Raw genomic sequence first — 18,646 nt, 5'->3', positions numbered from 1 at the left:
CTCCGAAGGTGGACACTGCCGGACACGGGCCACATGCGAGAGACTCCTCTGCTCTGCAGCCACGCTCCTCTGCGCCCAGCTGGGCTCCGACAGCCCAGTGCCACCAGAAACCGGCAGGGTCGTTCTCCATGGTTCTGTCATGCGCCCTGCTGTAGCCACCCCGGTTTCTTTTGCCCTTCGTCAGGAGATGGAAGAACTCAGTACAATGGGAAGATAAAAGCAGGACTTCATCTGAAACTGCGCAGTCCCCAAAACCATCACTACATTCTCTGCCTGTTCAGTGCCTTCCCATTAGACTGGCTGCCTTACGCTTCACGGTGCCTGCCCATGCAGCTAGCACTGTGTCTTTGGACTGTACTACACAAAGCTTTATTGATATCCACCACTGTGAAGCCTGGCAAACACTTATATACAGTCAGCACTTTATGCAGACAGGCTGCAGACAAGCAAGTTCGGTCCACCTCTCATCTTGAATGTACGAAAGACTAAACGACACAACTTACTGCAGGTGAAGAGTGGTGTAACTTTCTGCTTCTCTCAAAGGGTCTTTTACTTTCCAACACACTGCAAAACTTGCTTGAGTCAGGTTGCTATATTAATTACACAGAACGGTTATAAACTTCAAGGTCATCTTCAGTTAAACATGACCTTCAAGTTAATCCTTTATGGCACTGAAGTACAGCATTAAACGAAACCCTCTATATATCCACAGTCTCTTTTATTCTCTCACTCTCCCCATTAATTGCTCATGAGTTGATTTGATCTCCCCATTTTGTGAGTTGTAAATTGGCCTCTTATTTCACAATTTTCATCCCCGTTACTTAATTAGGCTTATAAAAAACCTCCCGAGTCTCAGACAGGTCGCAGGCCGCATCCTGGGAATAAATTTTGATCTCTGCTTGATAAAGAGCCAAGTGCATCCTGAGATTGAACAATGTCATTTCCCCCTTCTATTCTCTAGACATGAAAAGGCTATCCATCTCTCACAGTGTTAATGTGAAAAAATTATTCATGTTGTAATACGGTGCTCTAGCCCTGCCAATTCTGGATCCTCTGCAAGGCTGTGGGTTCAGAAAGTCAGGTTTAAGTATTAAATATGTAAAGGCAAGCCTCCTAAGTCTAACAAAGCATGAGGGGAAAAAGGAAAAGTGAATAGCTGTCTAATGCCGTGGAGGTCACAGTTCAATCAGAACCTTTCTTAAAGTCGAGCTTTCTATTCCCACACACTTTCTCAAATTGCCCAGATCCTGCTAGAATCTTTCCAGCGTTATTTGTCACTGAGTAAGAGTGCAGCTCTGAGCCTGGCGTACCTGCTGTTGCCTTACCGCCAGTAGAGCTGGTGTTACTATTGCACCTGTCACAACTACTACTGCTGCTCCGACGTCACCTCTTCCTAATAAAAATAAAGAAGAGCAAGGATCGCAGACACAACTCGCTCTAGTTCTCGTCCACAGAGTTTTCTAGAAGGAAAACTAACAAAGAATTGTAGTTTTAAAAGTGAAAATTCTTCAGACAGCTGACCTCGGTATGTATGACTGGATGGCTGCAGGACACTCAAGCCAGTGTCTTCAATCAGCCCACAGCATGCTATCGCGAGTTAAAAAGCTGGCTGGTTGTGTGTTGGGCTCGTAAAACAAGTGCATCCATCCATTTTCTAACCGCTTCTTCCAATTCAGGGTCACAGGGGAGTCGAAGCCTGGCACAACAAGTACGACACACCATTCCATCACAGGGCACACACAGACACAAACACACTCAGTATGTCTATGGACTGTGAGAGGAAACTAAAGCTCCCAGAGGAAACCTACCCCAACTCAGGGTGACTCCATCACAGCATGGGGAGAACATACAAACTCCACGCAGACAGAGCCCCAGGAACTGAACCCAGGGCCCCAGAGCCACTGTGCAGCACAAGTGCCCGCTTTTTCCAAATCCACCAGACCTTCTAGCGCTCTTAAAATCATCAAGAGCTGAAGACCATAGAAAAGCATTAGACTGGTCCATTTCAGCAAATGAACAGCTCTGCCTATGAGCCGATGTGGAAGAATAAACTGCAGACAGTGCTGAAATGGAACTGTGTACCACAGCTCTAAAAGAAGGGTAAGTGGCTGTTCTACAGCATGTGAGTTAGTCAAGATACAAGAACTCTAAAATTCTGATGAACTAAAGCAGAAAAACAGAGAGAATCTCCGCCTGATGTAATAAAAGGGGGATTCACACTGGACAGGATTGTTCTCTCTGTGTGCGGAAGGACACAGGGCGACGGACAAGCATCTGCAGTCCAGGACACGAATGACCCCTCGGCTGCTTGCCGTTGGTTTGGTGTTTGTTGGGAAGGCAAGCACACAGGCTCACAAGCACTGAGGACAAAGGAGCGGGACTGCTCGGGCAGCAGCAGAGAGCCCGCGAGAACAGCTCGGCAGAGAGAGGGAGAGAGAGAGATACAGAGGCATTATTCCGAACACAAGCCAGACCTGGCCAGGGAATCTGGCCCCAGCAATCTGTGGAATGCGTCGAGATATGTTAATTCGGCATAATCTAATACAGTGCACATTCTCCGCCGTGAATGGAGCCACTGTTGTTTGTTTGTTCGGTCAGTAAAACGATCAGCCTGATTATTTTCCTTTTTTTTTTCCGTCTCCTCATGCTGTCACAGAGTCCTCTGGCTCTTGGAGGTTTTGCTAACGCCAACACTGACCCCAAAGCCTTAGAAATGAGGAAATTTATGAACTGCTGGATATGGTTTGGGCAGACATACCGGTACCTTTTTGGCACACGAATCAAGAGACCCTCTGTGTAACATAACCTCTCCCGCTCCTTAATTTATGTGTATATATTTTTTTTTCTTTCCTCTCTAGGACTTACAAACGAAACCGCCCTCAAATATAAGCAAGGCAGGCTATTCTTGGTACTGTAGACAGAGAGGACGGTGGCACGGCAGTGTGTCTGTAAGTGTGTGCACAAGCGCAAGGCATAACATTCACGCACTTCAAATCTACAGGGATTTATTAGACAGAAGTCCATTAGCATCATAAAGAACAAATGGAGAATAGCGCATTCCAGGCTGGGAATTTTAAGACACGGGGAAGTGTGAGTCAGAGTAATCGGATTGCTGTGATTCAAGCTTAAAAGGGTGTTTAACTCAATGCAGTGAAGATATTTATCTGTTCGGCTCAGGACTGTATATAATAACACGTGGAAGGACGAAAAGACCCCCCGCTGCACAGCACAGTGTCCCTTCCATTGAGCTCTCCTCTGTGGTACACAGCAGACCAAAGCAAAACTGACTGTGCACATTCCCCGAGTGTTCAGCGGGATAAGAGACAATGATATTCCAGAGCAGCAGGGCTGTGCATCAGCAATCTCCTTCAAATGCCTGACTTTTGTTTTGAAATAAAATAAATTACCTTCCTATTGAAATGTAATACTGTACATCAGTACTGTAAGTGTGAATTTACAACAGATTTTTGCATGAGTCAGATTTCACAGGGGCTTTTTTGATATATCAAATATTAATGCACATTCTGTACTCTGTACCTTAAAATTGAGTTAAACACTACTGTAGAACCACTACTGGCAAAAATGAAAAAGTGCAAATACACACAAGGTATTTATATACATGCATACAGCTGTTACAAGGCAAGATACCAAACTACAAACAACCTAACCTAAAAACACACACTGTATGATGCAATGCATTTTATGCTTCTGGATGGAGCTCTCTCTCTCTCTGTTTATCTGTGTTGTGCTTTATTTGATTAAACTTCATTAAGCAAAGGAAATAATTAGCCATACTGTAACTTCAAGTGGGGTGTTTGGCTTGATACTTTAATGACTGTGTTGCAATTAGCCTATTTTAAACTCCCTTTTTATCTGGTAGAATCTGCCCTAATAAAATGGTATTTAAAAATAGGTTAATTGCGACACAGCCCCATTTATGCAATTGTTACTGGAATAAATGAGGTGAGCTCCTCAGAGCAGAGAAATGATATGACTCTATGATAGAGTGTTGGATCCCTCTAGTGGTCACATTAAGAACTACAGCGACTACAGCGTGCGTAAAAATGAGACGTACTGTAGGTTTAACTACATCTGATTTACAAGCAAAGTCACTTTGCATGTTTAAAATAACGCATTCTTTAAGATTTTGGTCTACTTACTTTATACAACTATCAACAACTGCAAATATCACGTTCATGGAGACTTTTTCAGCAGTGACTGTATAATAATAAAGTTTATTAACGTCGTGCGTTATGCATAACTATTTTTGCAGCAAATACTTGTCCGAGTAAATAATAGACAACCGATACAGCAAGACACCTCCCCTCAATTATTTCGAATATTTAAGAGCAACAGCCCCTCCAAGCGGATTGTGGTCTCTTTGCGTGTAAAAGGGTTAAAAACACTGTACTGCCACATATTTAATTGTGCTTACATTTTAAGTTTCCACGTACCTTTTCAGGCACAGTTGCATTCTTTAAACAATTATTAATAAAACGTGTTAAACGAGCCCCTCTAAAGCACTGCGCATCACAGTGCTTTTCAGTCGAAGACGTTTGCGTCACTTCCGATCGTGCGTTAGCAGAATGGTTTCTAGACCACAGGTCATCACACCTGAAGCTGCTCTTTGGAAATCAGAAAAATGATTCTCTTGTAAGGTATCAGAATGTCAAAAAAAGGTATTTTTACTTGTAATTGTTAATGAAAAGAGCCTAAATCAATCATACAAAGGATTTAGGGATACACACAGTACACAGTTATTATATAAAGTGAGTATGCATTTTGTCTTCATAATCTTTCATGTCCATTTATTCCCCTGAATCAATAGAGTTCAAGTTTAGCCTGTGGGCATCATACAGCGAGCCTATGAAAACAGCAAACCTCACAGAATAGGAGCACCGAACTGGAGCAACACCGGTCATTCACAGCAGTGGTTCTCATCCAATCTGAAGTTTAATCATTTCACCGGCTACCAAAGTCTTTAGAAGCTGGTAAAGATGCCAAGTAACTGTCCTGTGAGGCCCCCTCCCATCTTCCCAAAGACACCTGAAAATCCCAACCCCTAGCAAATAAACTGACTGAGTTCAATAGCATCTGTGGTCATTCCTGAATCAAATGAACTAAAAAGTACACTCAAGAAAGTGAGCTTTTACTCATGGGAGAATGGCATAATTTATTGGATGTTACAGCTTTTTTTTCTGCCAGAAAGAAAATATATTTCATATAAATTAAGAAAAATAAATATCAGATTTTACATAAATACATTTTGTACAATAAATCTACCAGCCGTATAGAATTGTGACACACTGGTTCACGTTCATATAACCAGCTGTACACTTTGCAGTTTCTTGACAGCAATTAAACATCCCCACTGATGTCAGTAGTACCTTCATTTAGTCATTTGTTAGGGGAAAACTTTTTTTGAGACTTATGAAGCTAATTTGACTTTTTCAAAACTTTTTCCACGTGTTGTGTTTTTCCGCTATCTCCGATTCTGAATGACCCCAAATAAGTTATGGGGTGACGTGTGTGACAATCAGAAATGGTGACTGAGAAGCATCCTCCCATCTGGTATTTCTGCTTTTTCTGCATTTGCATGGTGCACTTTGAACAGGCAGGGGAATCACTGGAGAGGGGGGGCGCCCACTCGTGTAGCGGAAGAGAATCCCCACAGTCTACATTTGACCCACCCCCTCCTCCACCCCCAAGCATGGAAGTGCACCCCGAGTTTTTGCAGGGACCAGGGACCTTCAATTTACCAACATCGTTACTTAAAATGCCAGTAAAATGGGGGAAAATTTAGCAAAGGGGAGATAAAGGCAGGAGAAAACCCCACTACAGAGCCCAGCACTGGGTTTGATCTGTAGGGGTCACTGTCCGCAGTGTCTGGGTTCCCCTCGCAGGTTACGCACCATGACTGACCTTGTGGCCCAGTCAAGTCGATCCCAGACCAAATCATTCCCTTGACAGGCTTGAGGACAAACAAGCTGAGAGCCTGTCAGCCTATATGGGGCAAACCTCACATAAAAAGATACAAAACTGAATCCACACTGCATGCATTAAGATTCCTTTAACTATGACCTATTCCTTTGCAGAGAAACAATTCAGACAGGACGGTTCTTGGAATGCAGCTAATGAAATAAAAATGAGCCAGAGCTGTCATTTTCATTAAAAGTATTTTTTTGATTCATTTTTAAAACATCTTTAAAATGTCAGTTGGTGTGATTTTGGTAAACGCTGTGGTCATGGGAGTGCAGTACTGTTGGTTCAAAATAGATTTTCTTTCCACAAAAGGCAGTGCAATGTTTTAATTTTAACAGATTACAAGATTCCAGCAGCCAGAGTGCAGACCGATCAACGCCAGAATAAAGTGAATAAAGCTATATTACAGCATCATTGGCAACAAGCAGCTCGCATATTTATCTTAATCATAATCACGGCACCTACACAGAAACACAAGTTAATGAAACGCTGGGATGTATTCATGTGTCTCCTCCACACGTCGTCACACATGAGTTGCTTTTCATGTAGGGAGAAATGGCGCCCCCTTGTGGAACACCGGTGTCACAACTAATCACAATCACAGTAGCTACCTGAGATTTTTTTTTCACAAGGTTCTGGAGTAATTCACAGGGCTGTATGTTATAAAGAACATTGTTGTAGGAGTGACCATTTGAGTGAATAATAGAGACACAGAAAGAAAAACAGCTCAAGATATGGTATGAACAACAGTTCAAGCACATTCCTCTCCCCATTAACCCAGAACTGAGTTTTCTTTTACATAGCAACCAGTTTTGAAATCAGTAATATATATATATATCAGCCTGTGGTTGCTGCTACTGTATGAAACATGGGAGGGGCAGCGTGGAATGGAAGCCCAGGCACTCTCTCCACTGAAACCTGCACTCCGGCCGCCAGGACTCACACCAGGGGCTCCAGAGCTCCGCCGGGCGAGACCGTGTCAGCCGGAGGAGCGACGCAGCTCGCTCGGGCCCAGCCTGTCCCGGAACCTGCTGCCTCTGAACGGGACAGCTGGACCAGCTCCTCGCCCAGGATGGGACTGCGCCCGTTTACAAGAAGCACAGTCACGTTCAAACCGATGCGCTCGTGGCTTATGCGCCGCCAGCGAAGCAATATCTAGACCCAAGCGCGGTGCCTCCTGCACCAGGACAAATGCCAATACAAATTCACACAGCAGCAAGATTCCAAAAGCTCGTGAAAAGAAAACGAGAAGCCGTTCCTTCTACGCCAGCCCTGCTTCTCCTTGAGCTTGTCACAAAGGGAGAACAGCTCCCAGGCAGGAATCAGAGCCTAACCTCACTTTCTTGTTTCTTCTGAGCTTCTTCACACACAGGCTGAGAGACTTTTCTTAGGTTGATATCTGTGACACAACTGTTTGTGAGAGCTTAAGGCTTTCAAGAGCAAACGATCGGACATCCCATACAAGACAGGGTGCCCGATTTCAAGTAGAATCGCAAACTAGTGGGGAAACGGCAACACCAGATCCTCATCTGGGAAGGCAAGATCGCTGGCAAATAAAATCCACTCTGTACAAGACAAGGCATGTTGAAAAAAGTCTTTTTTTTTTCAACCGGATGACTTACATTCTGCATTCTTTCATCCTGCTTCTATACTTTTCCACAACCTTGCACTAGGAACTCTTTCTGGGGAATCTACTAAATTCAGCACACGTCTCCCCAATCCTCAGCACCCAGCTGTACAACAATGAAGTACTCCCTGTGTGCTTCACATAGACAATCATCTCGCTTTTCGTTTGCATTAGCTGAAATTCACAAAGCTCATTAAAATAGAGTAAGGTAAAAGAATCGCCTTTAATCTAAGTATCATTTAAATATCAATATTTCCTTAAAAAAATCAACCATTATAAAATTGCAATAGTAACAGTAAAAAGAATACAGTTTTCATTTTCTTAAATCAGATGAGGACAACATTCCTGAACTGCAAAAGAACGCGGCTCCACCACCCCCCCAGATATTAGACAGACAGGCAGAAATATTTTCAAATGACATTACAAGGCAAAAAGGTCGCTTTGGGATCAGATAAGATAATATAAAATATACCTGAGTGGCATAACGGCACTCAGAAGTCCACAGTTTTCTTCTTTTTGAATTAAAAACACTTTACCAAAAAGTCTAATTAAAAAAAAAACACATTCTTGTATAAAGTCCACAAAATAAAATAGGTTTTCAGTGCTTTGGGAGGAGAACAACTTTATATAAAACAACAATAAGAACAACAGCAACAACAACAGAAGAAATCACTTTTCGTTTTTCTCAAGTTCAAATATAAAACAACTACAGGGGTCACAGCTCCACTCACTCACTGCCAGGTGGGTGTGATGTGCAGTAGCTTTGCGCTGCTCAGACGCTGCCCTCCGACGTCTGCAGCATAAGAGTAGCCAGCCCACAGCGGCCCCCAGAACAGCAGGTTTCCTGCACGGTGCTGCTGCAGGTTAGTCCTAAGAAGACCGATCCCTTTCGTAACGTTGAACGCCTGTCTCTGCAATCCCGAGAGTTTTTAGCGTGGTTTGCCATGCTAAAGCGGCCTACCTAGATGTTTTGCCCTGGTGCGTTCACCACCGAGAAATCTCAAAATCTTGTAGCAATTTGCATAACAAGTTTTTCCGCAAGAAAAAACCCTATTTTCCCCAAGCCACTTCCTGAGGACTGCCCGTTGAGTTTTGCAAACGTACAATACTGACTTGGCCTCAGCTTGTTCAAGCTCCGCTGTGGAGCTCTGCCTAGCTGTCTCGTGAGGAAAGGATTTCAGGGCTTGGCACTGCCTCTGCTTCAGCAGGGTTCCTTGGGCTGCTCTAAGATCCTCCTGCTTCTTGGCAGTGCAGAAAGGTGCTACCGTCCTGCAGAGGAAACAGAGACTGGCCAGTGTTTCGACGCAGAGAAAAAAGGAAAGAAACGGGGGACAGAGCCCGACCGATGTGCAACGGGGACCCGCTTCCTGTCTCGAAAGGAACGCGGATCGGTTCCTGCAAGCCGGCCGGACGCAGCTCCCCCCACTCCCCCGACATCGTTTCCAGAACGGCGCAGCGGCGTGTCGGCGCCGGGTGGCCGCGCGGCCATGAGCACGATGTGTGTGAGTGTGTTGAGTGTGAGAGGGCTTGAGGGAGGGGATCGGGGCAGGCGGGGGTGAGGGCAGGTGACAGCGAGGGGGAGGGGTGGGGGTCACAGCATTTCCGTGTCCTCCATGCTGAAGCTGCTGCGCCGGCTGCTGTCGACCGAGGCTTCGGGGGACATGGCGGAGAGCAGGGGGTCCCCTCCGAGAGGGGAGAGTATTTCATCCATGAAGCCCAGCCCCTTCCTGCTGGAGGGAGAGGTGAAGGAGAGGTCGGTGAGCTGGGACAGCGGGTCCTGGTAGCCAGCCGCATTGTCACACAAGTCCAGTGTCTGTGCAAAGTCCAGCTGCTGGGAGCTCCCCACTGACCCGTACTGTATGGGCTGCTGCGGCGGCTGCGGCAGCTGCGGCGGCTGCGGCTGCGCCTGCTGGTGATGCGCATGCTGGTGGTGCGAGAACTGCGGCGGCTGCGGCAGCTGCGCTGGCTGGCGCAGGGGCTCGGCCGAGGCCTTCTCCTCTGGGCTGCTCTCCAGCCTCAGGAAGGAGCTCAGCATCTCCGTGTTGCCCATCCCCGACGGGGAGCTGCAGGGGAGCCCGTGAATTTTCGCTTGCATCTCCAGCTCCTAGCAAAAACAGTTTGGGAAACAAAGGCCTCTTGTGACCAAATTAAAAAAACACGAGAGGGCTTCGGCATGCTTGCCCAGCCCCTGCACCCTACATGTAATCATAAGCAGGTTTGTCTTTGCCAGCGATAAGTTTTCTTGGGAGGCTACTGCCTTACTTTGTCTCCCTGTGCAAGATACTGCACTTTCATGTCCTCTGTCCTTGAGAATCTGCTGTCCGTCTCTGCCAGTGTCAATGCGTAGTTCACCCTAGCCCTAGTAAGTTGATTTGAGCAAGTGTCGGATAGTTCATTATTTCTATATATTAGGGTTATGATTCATGAATAATTCATGTATTATTCATGAAACCGTGTAGTGAGAAGCACGAAAATGTGGGGCTTGTATGGATGGGATCACGGGAACATGACAGTCACAGTGCAGACCTATAGTGTCCTGCACAGGATACACGTGAAAGTCATCAAGGACACTGTGAAGATATGGTGACCTCTTGTGTGTAATTAACTATAATTAATTGCATTAATACAGCTCTTCACCCATTATTCAAGTGCAGCTACCACAGAGGTGACATGCAGCAGCCATTCTGCACCAGCAGCCCCACTGTCGGGGGAGAACGACACTTCAGCAATGAACTATGGGAGGTCTTTAGGGTGGGCAGACTGCACAAGCCCAGAGTGGAATCTAGCTATCACACCAGAGTACCCTGTTCTGCAGTGGTCCATGGGTTCTGTTCCTCATCGTCCTCTTTTGAGCACGCATCAAATGAATCTGCTCTGCTTTGCAGAATTTTCATATCCATGTCATTTCATGCAAAATTGCAAAGTTGTCATTTTGAAACGCACAGAAACCTTCATTGCCCTTCTAGAGGTGAGTCTGACCCAGGTCTAACTCAGGGGTCTCAGGCCAGGTCTTGGAGAGCCTGGAAAATTCTGCCTTTTGTTCCAACCAATGTTGTCAATAAAACAATCATCCTCATTACGTTCTAAATCAGACATACGATATATAGGATTTATCTTAAAATGTCTTTAAAGTTGATTACACAGGGCATTCTCTTTATTAAAGTTACAGTTGCTTTGCACCTCAGATCCTGGTTAGAAGACTTCCCTACATTTACAATCAGTTTCTGAGTTTTTGCTATAACAAAGCGCGCCATCATTATTGGACATCCTACTGTAGGAAAATCGCTGTTGGATTTTTCTAGAATTTGGGAACCAATCAGAGGGATTTACATTAAATCTTATGGGAATCAGTTTTGATTGACAAATTTCCGCCTAGACCCACTATCTAACTCCGAACGTGGCTGGAACAGAAGCTAGAAGGCCCTCCAGGACCTGGGTTTGAGACCCCCAGTCTAAAGCTCTGATCCTCTGCCTGGTTCAGCCACAGCCTCACTGGGATTCAATTTCAGGATTTCAGATCCAACCTGGATGCGCAGCAGGAGCTGCTTGTTGGCCATCTCCATCCTCCTGAAGTTGTTTTCAACCTCCCGTGACCTCTGCACATCCTTCTGCATCTTCTTGATGTACTCCACCGAGGCTTTGAGGATGGTTCCCTTGTTCCAGCGAATGTCCCTGGTGGGGAGAGAGGCATCAAAGCACTGCCTGCCAGTCTCTTTCCCATGGGCACTGCATACACATACACACGGTGCACCCCCCAGAAATCCACACCCTCAGCACACACGCAGCGCCACGTCGTCAGCGCCATGTCCAAGATCTAGTCCTGTCTTCCTGCAGGTGAGTTAATAAAGAACTGAAGAGGTCCTACAAACCCTAACCTTGACCAGTGAAGCTCCAGGCCTGCACACTCACTGGGACTGACTGCAGTGCACAACCGTGTACTGCTTTAATGGGAACTCTTCAGTTAAATCAAGACCAGCACTAGTTCTACTGGTGGAACAAGGAATGAGGAACAAGGAGACCAAGCGCCAGCATGTCCGTCATACACATTTAGGCTCTTGCACACACATGTCCACACTCACGCATGCAGATAGACACACTCACATGCACTCCCACACACAGACATAGCTACTTACAGGTCGTTGGTCTTGGGAATCATGGTGCCCAACTCCTTGATCCTATCATTGATATTAAATCTGCGTCTTCTCTCAACTGGCGTGGGCATCAGAGATGGTGAAAGACAGTTGGGAGTGGGAGAAGAAAAATATATTTGAGTGTTCAGCATATAGGACAAAGACAAACCAAATTACTGTTTTTTACATCCCCCAACTACTGCTGATCTCCTTATCCATTCCATTCCCATGGCTGAAACAGGGAGCTCTCTGCAAGCACTAATATCTAGTGAAAGAATATAATACTGAGGTCTCTATGCATTAACATGTTTTAAAAGGCTGTTTATCCTGGCTCTGTATGATGATAATTGCAGTGCACAGTGTTTAGCGCAATTCAGCCCATGTTTAACGGCCTAATTGCAGGGATATTTAACTACAACTGCATGTGTAAACATTCAACAATGACTGGTTTTGGAAAATGCCACCTTGGAAATCTCTGGATCCCTTCCAGATGTCAGTGACATTCTTTAGAGTGTTGTTTCTGCATCTGAGAAATGCTGTAGGTAATTTATTTTTTTGCAGTTCTTGCAAAACCCTGCAGGTTAACTATACACCAAAGTGCTATATACTGTCAGTTAAATATTTAAGGGGATTGGGGTTAAATGACACTGTTGATTCCTTCCCCATAGCTGTACTTTAAACTGTCTGGAAGATCGTAAAGAGACTCACTCAGGTTGTGATTGTCTTTCTTCTGCCTCTCCTTGGCCAGAGCATGGACCTCTGCATCTTAACAAAAGACAAGTTCAGTCAGTCCTTGGGGTCCTGTACTCCTCTCCATCAACATCTGTACAGTCCCACTCCATCAACATCTGTACAGTGCCACTCTGTCAACATCTGTATAGTCCCTACCAGTCTACATCTGTATAGTGCCACTCTGTGAATATCTGTATAGTCCCTACCAGTCTACATCTGTATAATCCCTCTCCATCAACATCTGTATAGTCCCACTCTGTCAACACCCATACTGTCTCTACAAGTCAACATCTGTACTGCTCTTACCAATCAAGTTAACGTCTGTCCCTCAATGTCAACATCTTAAAACCACTTCTAAAATTTGTATGTGTGTCACATAAATAATGCATATACACACAAACACCTTTTTGAAAAAGTTATAAGATTAATTTTATATATTTTTATAATATTTATACAGTATAAATATATGACACAACCTTCAAAAGACCTGCTGCAAAGACTTACTCTACATTTTCTAATCAAACACTTTCATAAAACCAAAAGCAAAAACAGAAAGTAGTTCACAAAATTGCAAAAAACAATCAGCTTCTCTACTATAGAACACACCCTTCCAAAAACACACATACAAAGCAAAGGAGAAGGGAGAGCCTTCTGTAGGATCTCTTGACGTCCCTAACGATACGTTCCTACTGGAATAACAGTCAACCTTCAGCTGAGCCACTGCGCTCTCTTCCTTCAGCACTGCCCACTGTCCAGGCTAAGCGCTCTCAGCAGTGATTGTGCTTACCTGACATTTCCCTTTTGATGGTCAGGTTGGCTGGGCAGGAGTTGCTGGTCATGGCAATAGCTGGCCCAGCAATACCTGGGCCAGAGTATCCTTCTAAATGGCTACTGGACAGGGGCAGCTTAAATAAAAAAAGACACAAAAAAAGAATTATAGTGAGTAAGTGAATGAAGTACAACACCCTTCAGGTTTCTCAATGACAGGTTTTAGGTTGCGCCTTTCCAAATTGTTTCTATAATGAGCTTGAACACCACACAAAAATGACAGATTGCAAAGAGACTGATAACAGGAGAGGTTCATCAGCTCCCCTAGAATTTAGCCTCCCCCCGTTTCTAATACGTTTTGGGGAGATGCGTAACCCTAGAAAATCAGCTTTCTCAGATATAACCCAGCAACCTCAAGATTTGATCTATAATCTCTAAGCTGTCAGTGTGAAGTCATAAACCAGAGATAAAGACTTGAGATAAGACACAGATAAAATATAAATGCTGAACTTCAGGAGAAAGTAATGATTGACTATCAGGAATTCTCTCATTTATCATCTTCTTATCGCTTTCTTCTGTCTGTATCCTTTACTTTCCTGAAAATTAAATGTCGCTGTACCTAGACCTTTCAGAAACATAAAAGGCTTCAAGAGACATTTTGCTATCTAGTGACAGATAATCATTCAACCTTCTAAAAAGAAATTAAAATAGTCAAAAAATTTCAATTGTCAATCCTTACATATTTATCCCAGAAGCAGTACTATAGCAGTATGTACCAGCACCAACAGCTATAGTAGAACAATTTAGTGAGATATGTAGAAGACTAGAATAGAATAGATATTTTTCCTACAGTATATATCCTTCATACAATTTATAAGACAGACATGCAAGTTGGCAGTGATCGTGAAACTGGGAGTAATCTAATGACTGACAAAAGATGAAGATGAACTATTAGATTTAAAATAGGCACCACAGACAACCCTTATCTTTCCCATGACAGAGTTTGTGCTGGCTCTTCCCCAGCTGTTAAAGCTCGCTTCTCTGTGCGTTCCTGGTAATTGGTAGTGTTCATTCTCTGCGAGGAATGGGGTTATTATGCAATCTGAGGGTGATGATTCATCTGTGAACACAATGGGCCCTCATTTGCCGAAACATCTGTTTACCAGTCTGAGGGTTAATTTCAGTAAAGTCACCACTGTGCAACAATGAGAGCTTGTTAGTACAGTGAGGAAAACTCTAACACTGACTTTTAAAAATAGTCTTTAGGCTTTCGTCTGCTTTAACCCTTTGCTTAACTAGGAACAGGATAGTGCTTCATTGCTGGTTGTTAATGAGGCATCTCTAAAGTAATGATTAGATACATGTAGCAGCACTCTATGATTAAGGACAGCAATGTAAGCACAGGTTCCAAAGTCACAAAACAAAAGATAATATTTTGAAGCTTATTGCTGCCATCAAGGAAAGAAATATGTTGTGTTATCTCGTAAAATGATCTCATCATTACAAGATAGTACATTATCACGTATTTTATGTGATAATAACATGATAGCACAATAGCCATATAATACTTACATTATCATTAGTTTTCAGCATTGCAATCAATTGCAAGGTACACTCTTTCTTGTTTAAGGATAAGTGTGAGGGTCCTCAGGGTTTTAACGATTGTGTTCACATTAGGTTCAAAGTGCTACATTTCATTATGAATAACCCCCAGTCGAAAGTAAGTCCATACACATTCTGCAGCGCTGGACACTGCCAGGAACACTAAACCCAAACTTCCAGCTGAGCTCTCAGAAGCTTCTAGGTGCTGTCATTGCACCATGTAAGAGGTTGTGCATATACTCAAATGATCATCGGTATCTTGTAATGACACAATAATTTACTATCTAGTAATTAAGATATAATATACTGTTTCGTAATTATGAGATACCACATGAAATATTTTTTTCCTTGATTGCAGCAATGCGCTTCTGTAGTAATCAGGGTTTCTGTCCCCCCGTGTTTCAAAGTTTCCATAAAGGGATAGGCTACAGCCGGCATGGCGTCACCGCAAATGCAGTTAAATCTACACCTTTGCTCAATACGGCGTTGAAAAAACTCCAGCTGCCCACCACAACGTGCTGCAATGTGTTAACCTGCTCAGGGTGTCAGCCTGCTGGAATGCAGCACACTGGATTGATTCCACCTCTTCCTCTGATGTGCATTGTTAACCCTCGAAGGATTAAAGAGTATTAGCAGGATTTAATACACATAAACAACTGGATAAACAAAGGGATTTTACTGATTGAGTCCCCTTTTCTTAGGACAGCTCTATTCTAGCCAATCCTCTTTGTATTTATTTGTGTAATCTGAAAAACCTATTTTGTCAAACTAACCTTTCAGTAATGGGAATTCGTTAAAAAATTTGCAGTTTAAATCCCTGTCTTAAATGCTCTAATGGTTTGCTGGTAAACCTTAGACTGTATTTCACTAAGCATCTATGATTGCTTTTAAAAGCACAATGTGCTGTATATTAGCACACTGCATGCAATCTTCATTTGAAAAATAAAACTAATGAATCACATATGTTTAAATGCACTGTTTTATAGCACAAAGCAATTAATCTAATGAAGTCCTAGCTCAGCAGAAAGAATGTAATGTACACAAGGTTGATCAATAATGAAACAGATCAATAATAAGACTGATCTCTGTACTGTTTATTGTGTCTGAAACAACACGACAAAACAAACAGCTGCTTCTGGAAACTCTGTTCATTAGATCCCTTCAGGATCCAAAAGCAGAGGCCGTGATATTTTAAAGGACAAGAGGCATGTCGGTGGGAAAGAGCCGCACTTTCCCGTTCAGACACACGGGAGGTCCTGCACCCGGCCTCTCCTGGGCCAAGGCATCCTGTGCTCTGAGGGGCTTAACGAGAGCAGCAGCAGTGAGGACCCTGGGTGACAGTTCACAATGAGCCACAGCTTCAGCTGAAAGCTAAGAGCAAAACTCCAGGTAGGGAGAAGAAGGAAATGAAGGAAAAAGACAACAATGTCAGAGCTGGCAAGAACCTTCTGCAGATGGATCTAAGTAACAGTGATTCTGGTATGTTTATACTGTACATCCACCCACCCATCCATTTTCTAACCATCTTATCCCATACAGGGTTGCCCTATCCCGGCAAGCAACGGAGACAAGATGAGATACACCCTGAAAATGCCAGTCCATCGCAGGGCACACAGACACAAACACACCCACATACAGTACACACTCACACCAGGGCCAGTTTCCTGGCAGACACAGTAGTGCCCCAGGAACTGAACCCAGGACCCCAGCGCTGCTAGGCAGCCAAGCTAACCACTGCACCGCCATGCCCTGGTATGTTTAAGTGACCTTTTATTTTCTAGACAGTTTTCATGCCTGTCACTTTATCATGTTGTGGACTGTTTCTATAATAGTCATGACTAGCCTCATTCAAGCAAAGATTTACACTGAGGTACAGCGCTACTAAAAGCAGAAGAACATGCAGCAGAAACTTGGCCATGCACAGCAGAGATGAACTGTGTGGAAACTCATGACAAACCGAGGCAAACAGTGCAAGGGGGGGTAAAAAAACAGCAAACATTAAGAAAACACTGCCACAAAAATGGAACACTGAACTTCTGGATGGGTCCTTCCCTTTTACCGAGTTACTGCCTGCAGGTCACAGACTGTAGGCAATGTCCTGAACCTTTAATTCCTGTAGAGACATGGTGGCTAACACATTCTCTAAAATCACTTCCAATCAGTCCTAAGCCATACCCCTTGCCAGGAACATGCACCTCTCCTGCTGTTCTCTTACCAGCTGTATCTTCTGCCCATCAATCACTTCCACAATGGCATAGCTTTTGCCTTTCACCTTCATTGCGGAGGACCTGCCTGATGACTCAGCCACGAGCCACAGTCCCAAGCCAGAATAATCCCAGATAGTCTCAAACACAGGCTCTTCTATCCTCCTCAGCAGCTAAGAGAACTGAACTTTCGCCTCTTTGGACTTTCAGCCTATTTTCTCCTGTGGCCAAGTGTCCCTCCAAACGTGTCTTGTAAACAAGTTTAACTCTAACTGGCATTGGTTTAATTGTTAATTTCAAACAGCCACTTTAAAGCAGCACAGAGCAAAGTACCGACAGTCTAAAAGAGTTCTAACACAGTTTTCTTTTCTCACTTTAACATTTTTCTAAACTTATTGTTATCCTTATTTTAATTACTTCCTCACCAAACTAGCCTGTCTTTGCAATACACTTTTAAAAGGTCACTGCAGGTTATGTAGAAAAAAAGCAAACATGCATTCAGACACAGACAGAATTGGTAAAGATTTTCTATTTCGGCAAACGATAATTTACCAATTAGTGGCAGCTGTTATACAAATTGCTTCAGTCCTAAACATGACCATGTTGTGAAATAAAAGTTCTGCCTCTTTCAAAAATAACATTTTTTTTCAAAGTATATGTAAAGTGCCAGAATGGCCAGCACAGTAAAAAAGTACAGTACTGTATATACAGTATCATATTTTAAGGCAAAAATATTTTAAGAGAAGGAGATGATTCTCTATTTGTAAACTGGAGTTTCAAACAGAATAGCAACCTAAAATGCACATACTGTAAAAAGCTACTTCAAAAAACTTGATTAACTAATTTCAGTAATTGGATCTATCTAAAAAACAACATCTCAGATATAAAACACACAATAAAGAATTGTGCACAGCGATTCTGAGTGGCACTTACTGTGTTTGGCATCTGAATCACAGGGTCAGTGTAGGCTTGTATGTCATCATTATAGCTGGACTCCATGCTGATGATGTCATCGATGACTTCATCCAGCTGCACAGACAGAGGAGCAAGATTTAGAGTGTTGCTAGGAGATAAAAAGACCCAAACCCACACCATCTGGAAGCCAGACAAACAAACAAGGGCTACTATTGATTCTTTTGTTGCCTTATGAGGGTAGAATGCATTTTAACTCTGTGCGTCTTCATATCTGACCACAGCAAAAAAACTGACCACTACAAAGTGGCAGGCAGGCTTCTGTGACGTTCTTGGTTGACGCCACACAGATGCCACAGCCAAGTCAAGTTTAAGGTTATTTCATGCGTTGATATAAAAAACTCAGATATAGCTCTCCTAAAACACCTCAAGTTCTTTCATTAAAAATAACTACACATGGCAGGAGAGGAGCCACACAGACACACGCACATTGTTCACCAAAATCAATGACAGCACCAGTGACATGGTCGTAAATGAATCTAGAAGGGACCAAAGTCTATGTGGTGGTGTTGACGAAATTGACTCTTTAATGCAGTTTAGGTGTACTATAACTTTGTTTAAACTGTAATTACAGCCCCACTGCAGTAATTGTACCGTTAAACAGCAATGAGAGTGAAGTTAACACTTTG

The 18,646-nt window shown here is 43.6% G+C and overlaps 1 protein-coding gene across 9 annotated transcripts in view; it reads right to left on the bottom strand.

The window, feature by feature from the left end:
* Positions 1–5,147: 5,147 nt before the first annotated feature.
* The window catches only part of tfeb (transcription factor EB), a 42,402-nt gene continuing 28,903 nt past the window's right edge, over positions 5,148–18,646 (bottom strand). For 8 of the 9 annotated variants that reach the window (XM_088640490.1, XM_088640489.1, XM_088640495.1 and 5 more), the window contains 6 exons: positions 17,979–18,074; positions 13,259–13,376; positions 12,448–12,504; positions 11,743–11,818; positions 11,134–11,281; positions 5,148–9,713 (listed from right to left, as the gene is read on the bottom strand). In XM_088640490.1, coding sequence (XP_088496616.1) covers positions 9,201–9,713; positions 11,134–11,281; positions 11,743–11,818; positions 12,448–12,504; positions 13,259–13,376; positions 17,979–18,074 — 1,008 coding nt within the window. In that variant the 3' untranslated portion in view covers positions 5,148–9,200. The remainder of the gene's footprint in view (positions 9,714–11,133; positions 11,282–11,742; positions 11,819–12,447; positions 12,505–13,258; positions 13,377–17,978; positions 18,075–18,646) is intronic. The other variant, XM_088640497.1, reaches the window with a different exon arrangement.

Source organism: Lepisosteus platostomus, chromosome 7 (assembly GCF_059453375.1).
Source record: "Lepisosteus platostomus isolate fLepPlt1 chromosome 7, fLepPlt1.hap1, whole genome shotgun sequence".
In the NCBI taxonomy this organism is placed as follows: domain Eukaryota; kingdom Metazoa; phylum Chordata; class Actinopteri; order Semionotiformes; family Lepisosteidae; genus Lepisosteus; species Lepisosteus platostomus.
Note: the sequence above shows the minus strand (reverse complement) of the source record. Positions and strands in the feature narration are given on the sequence as shown.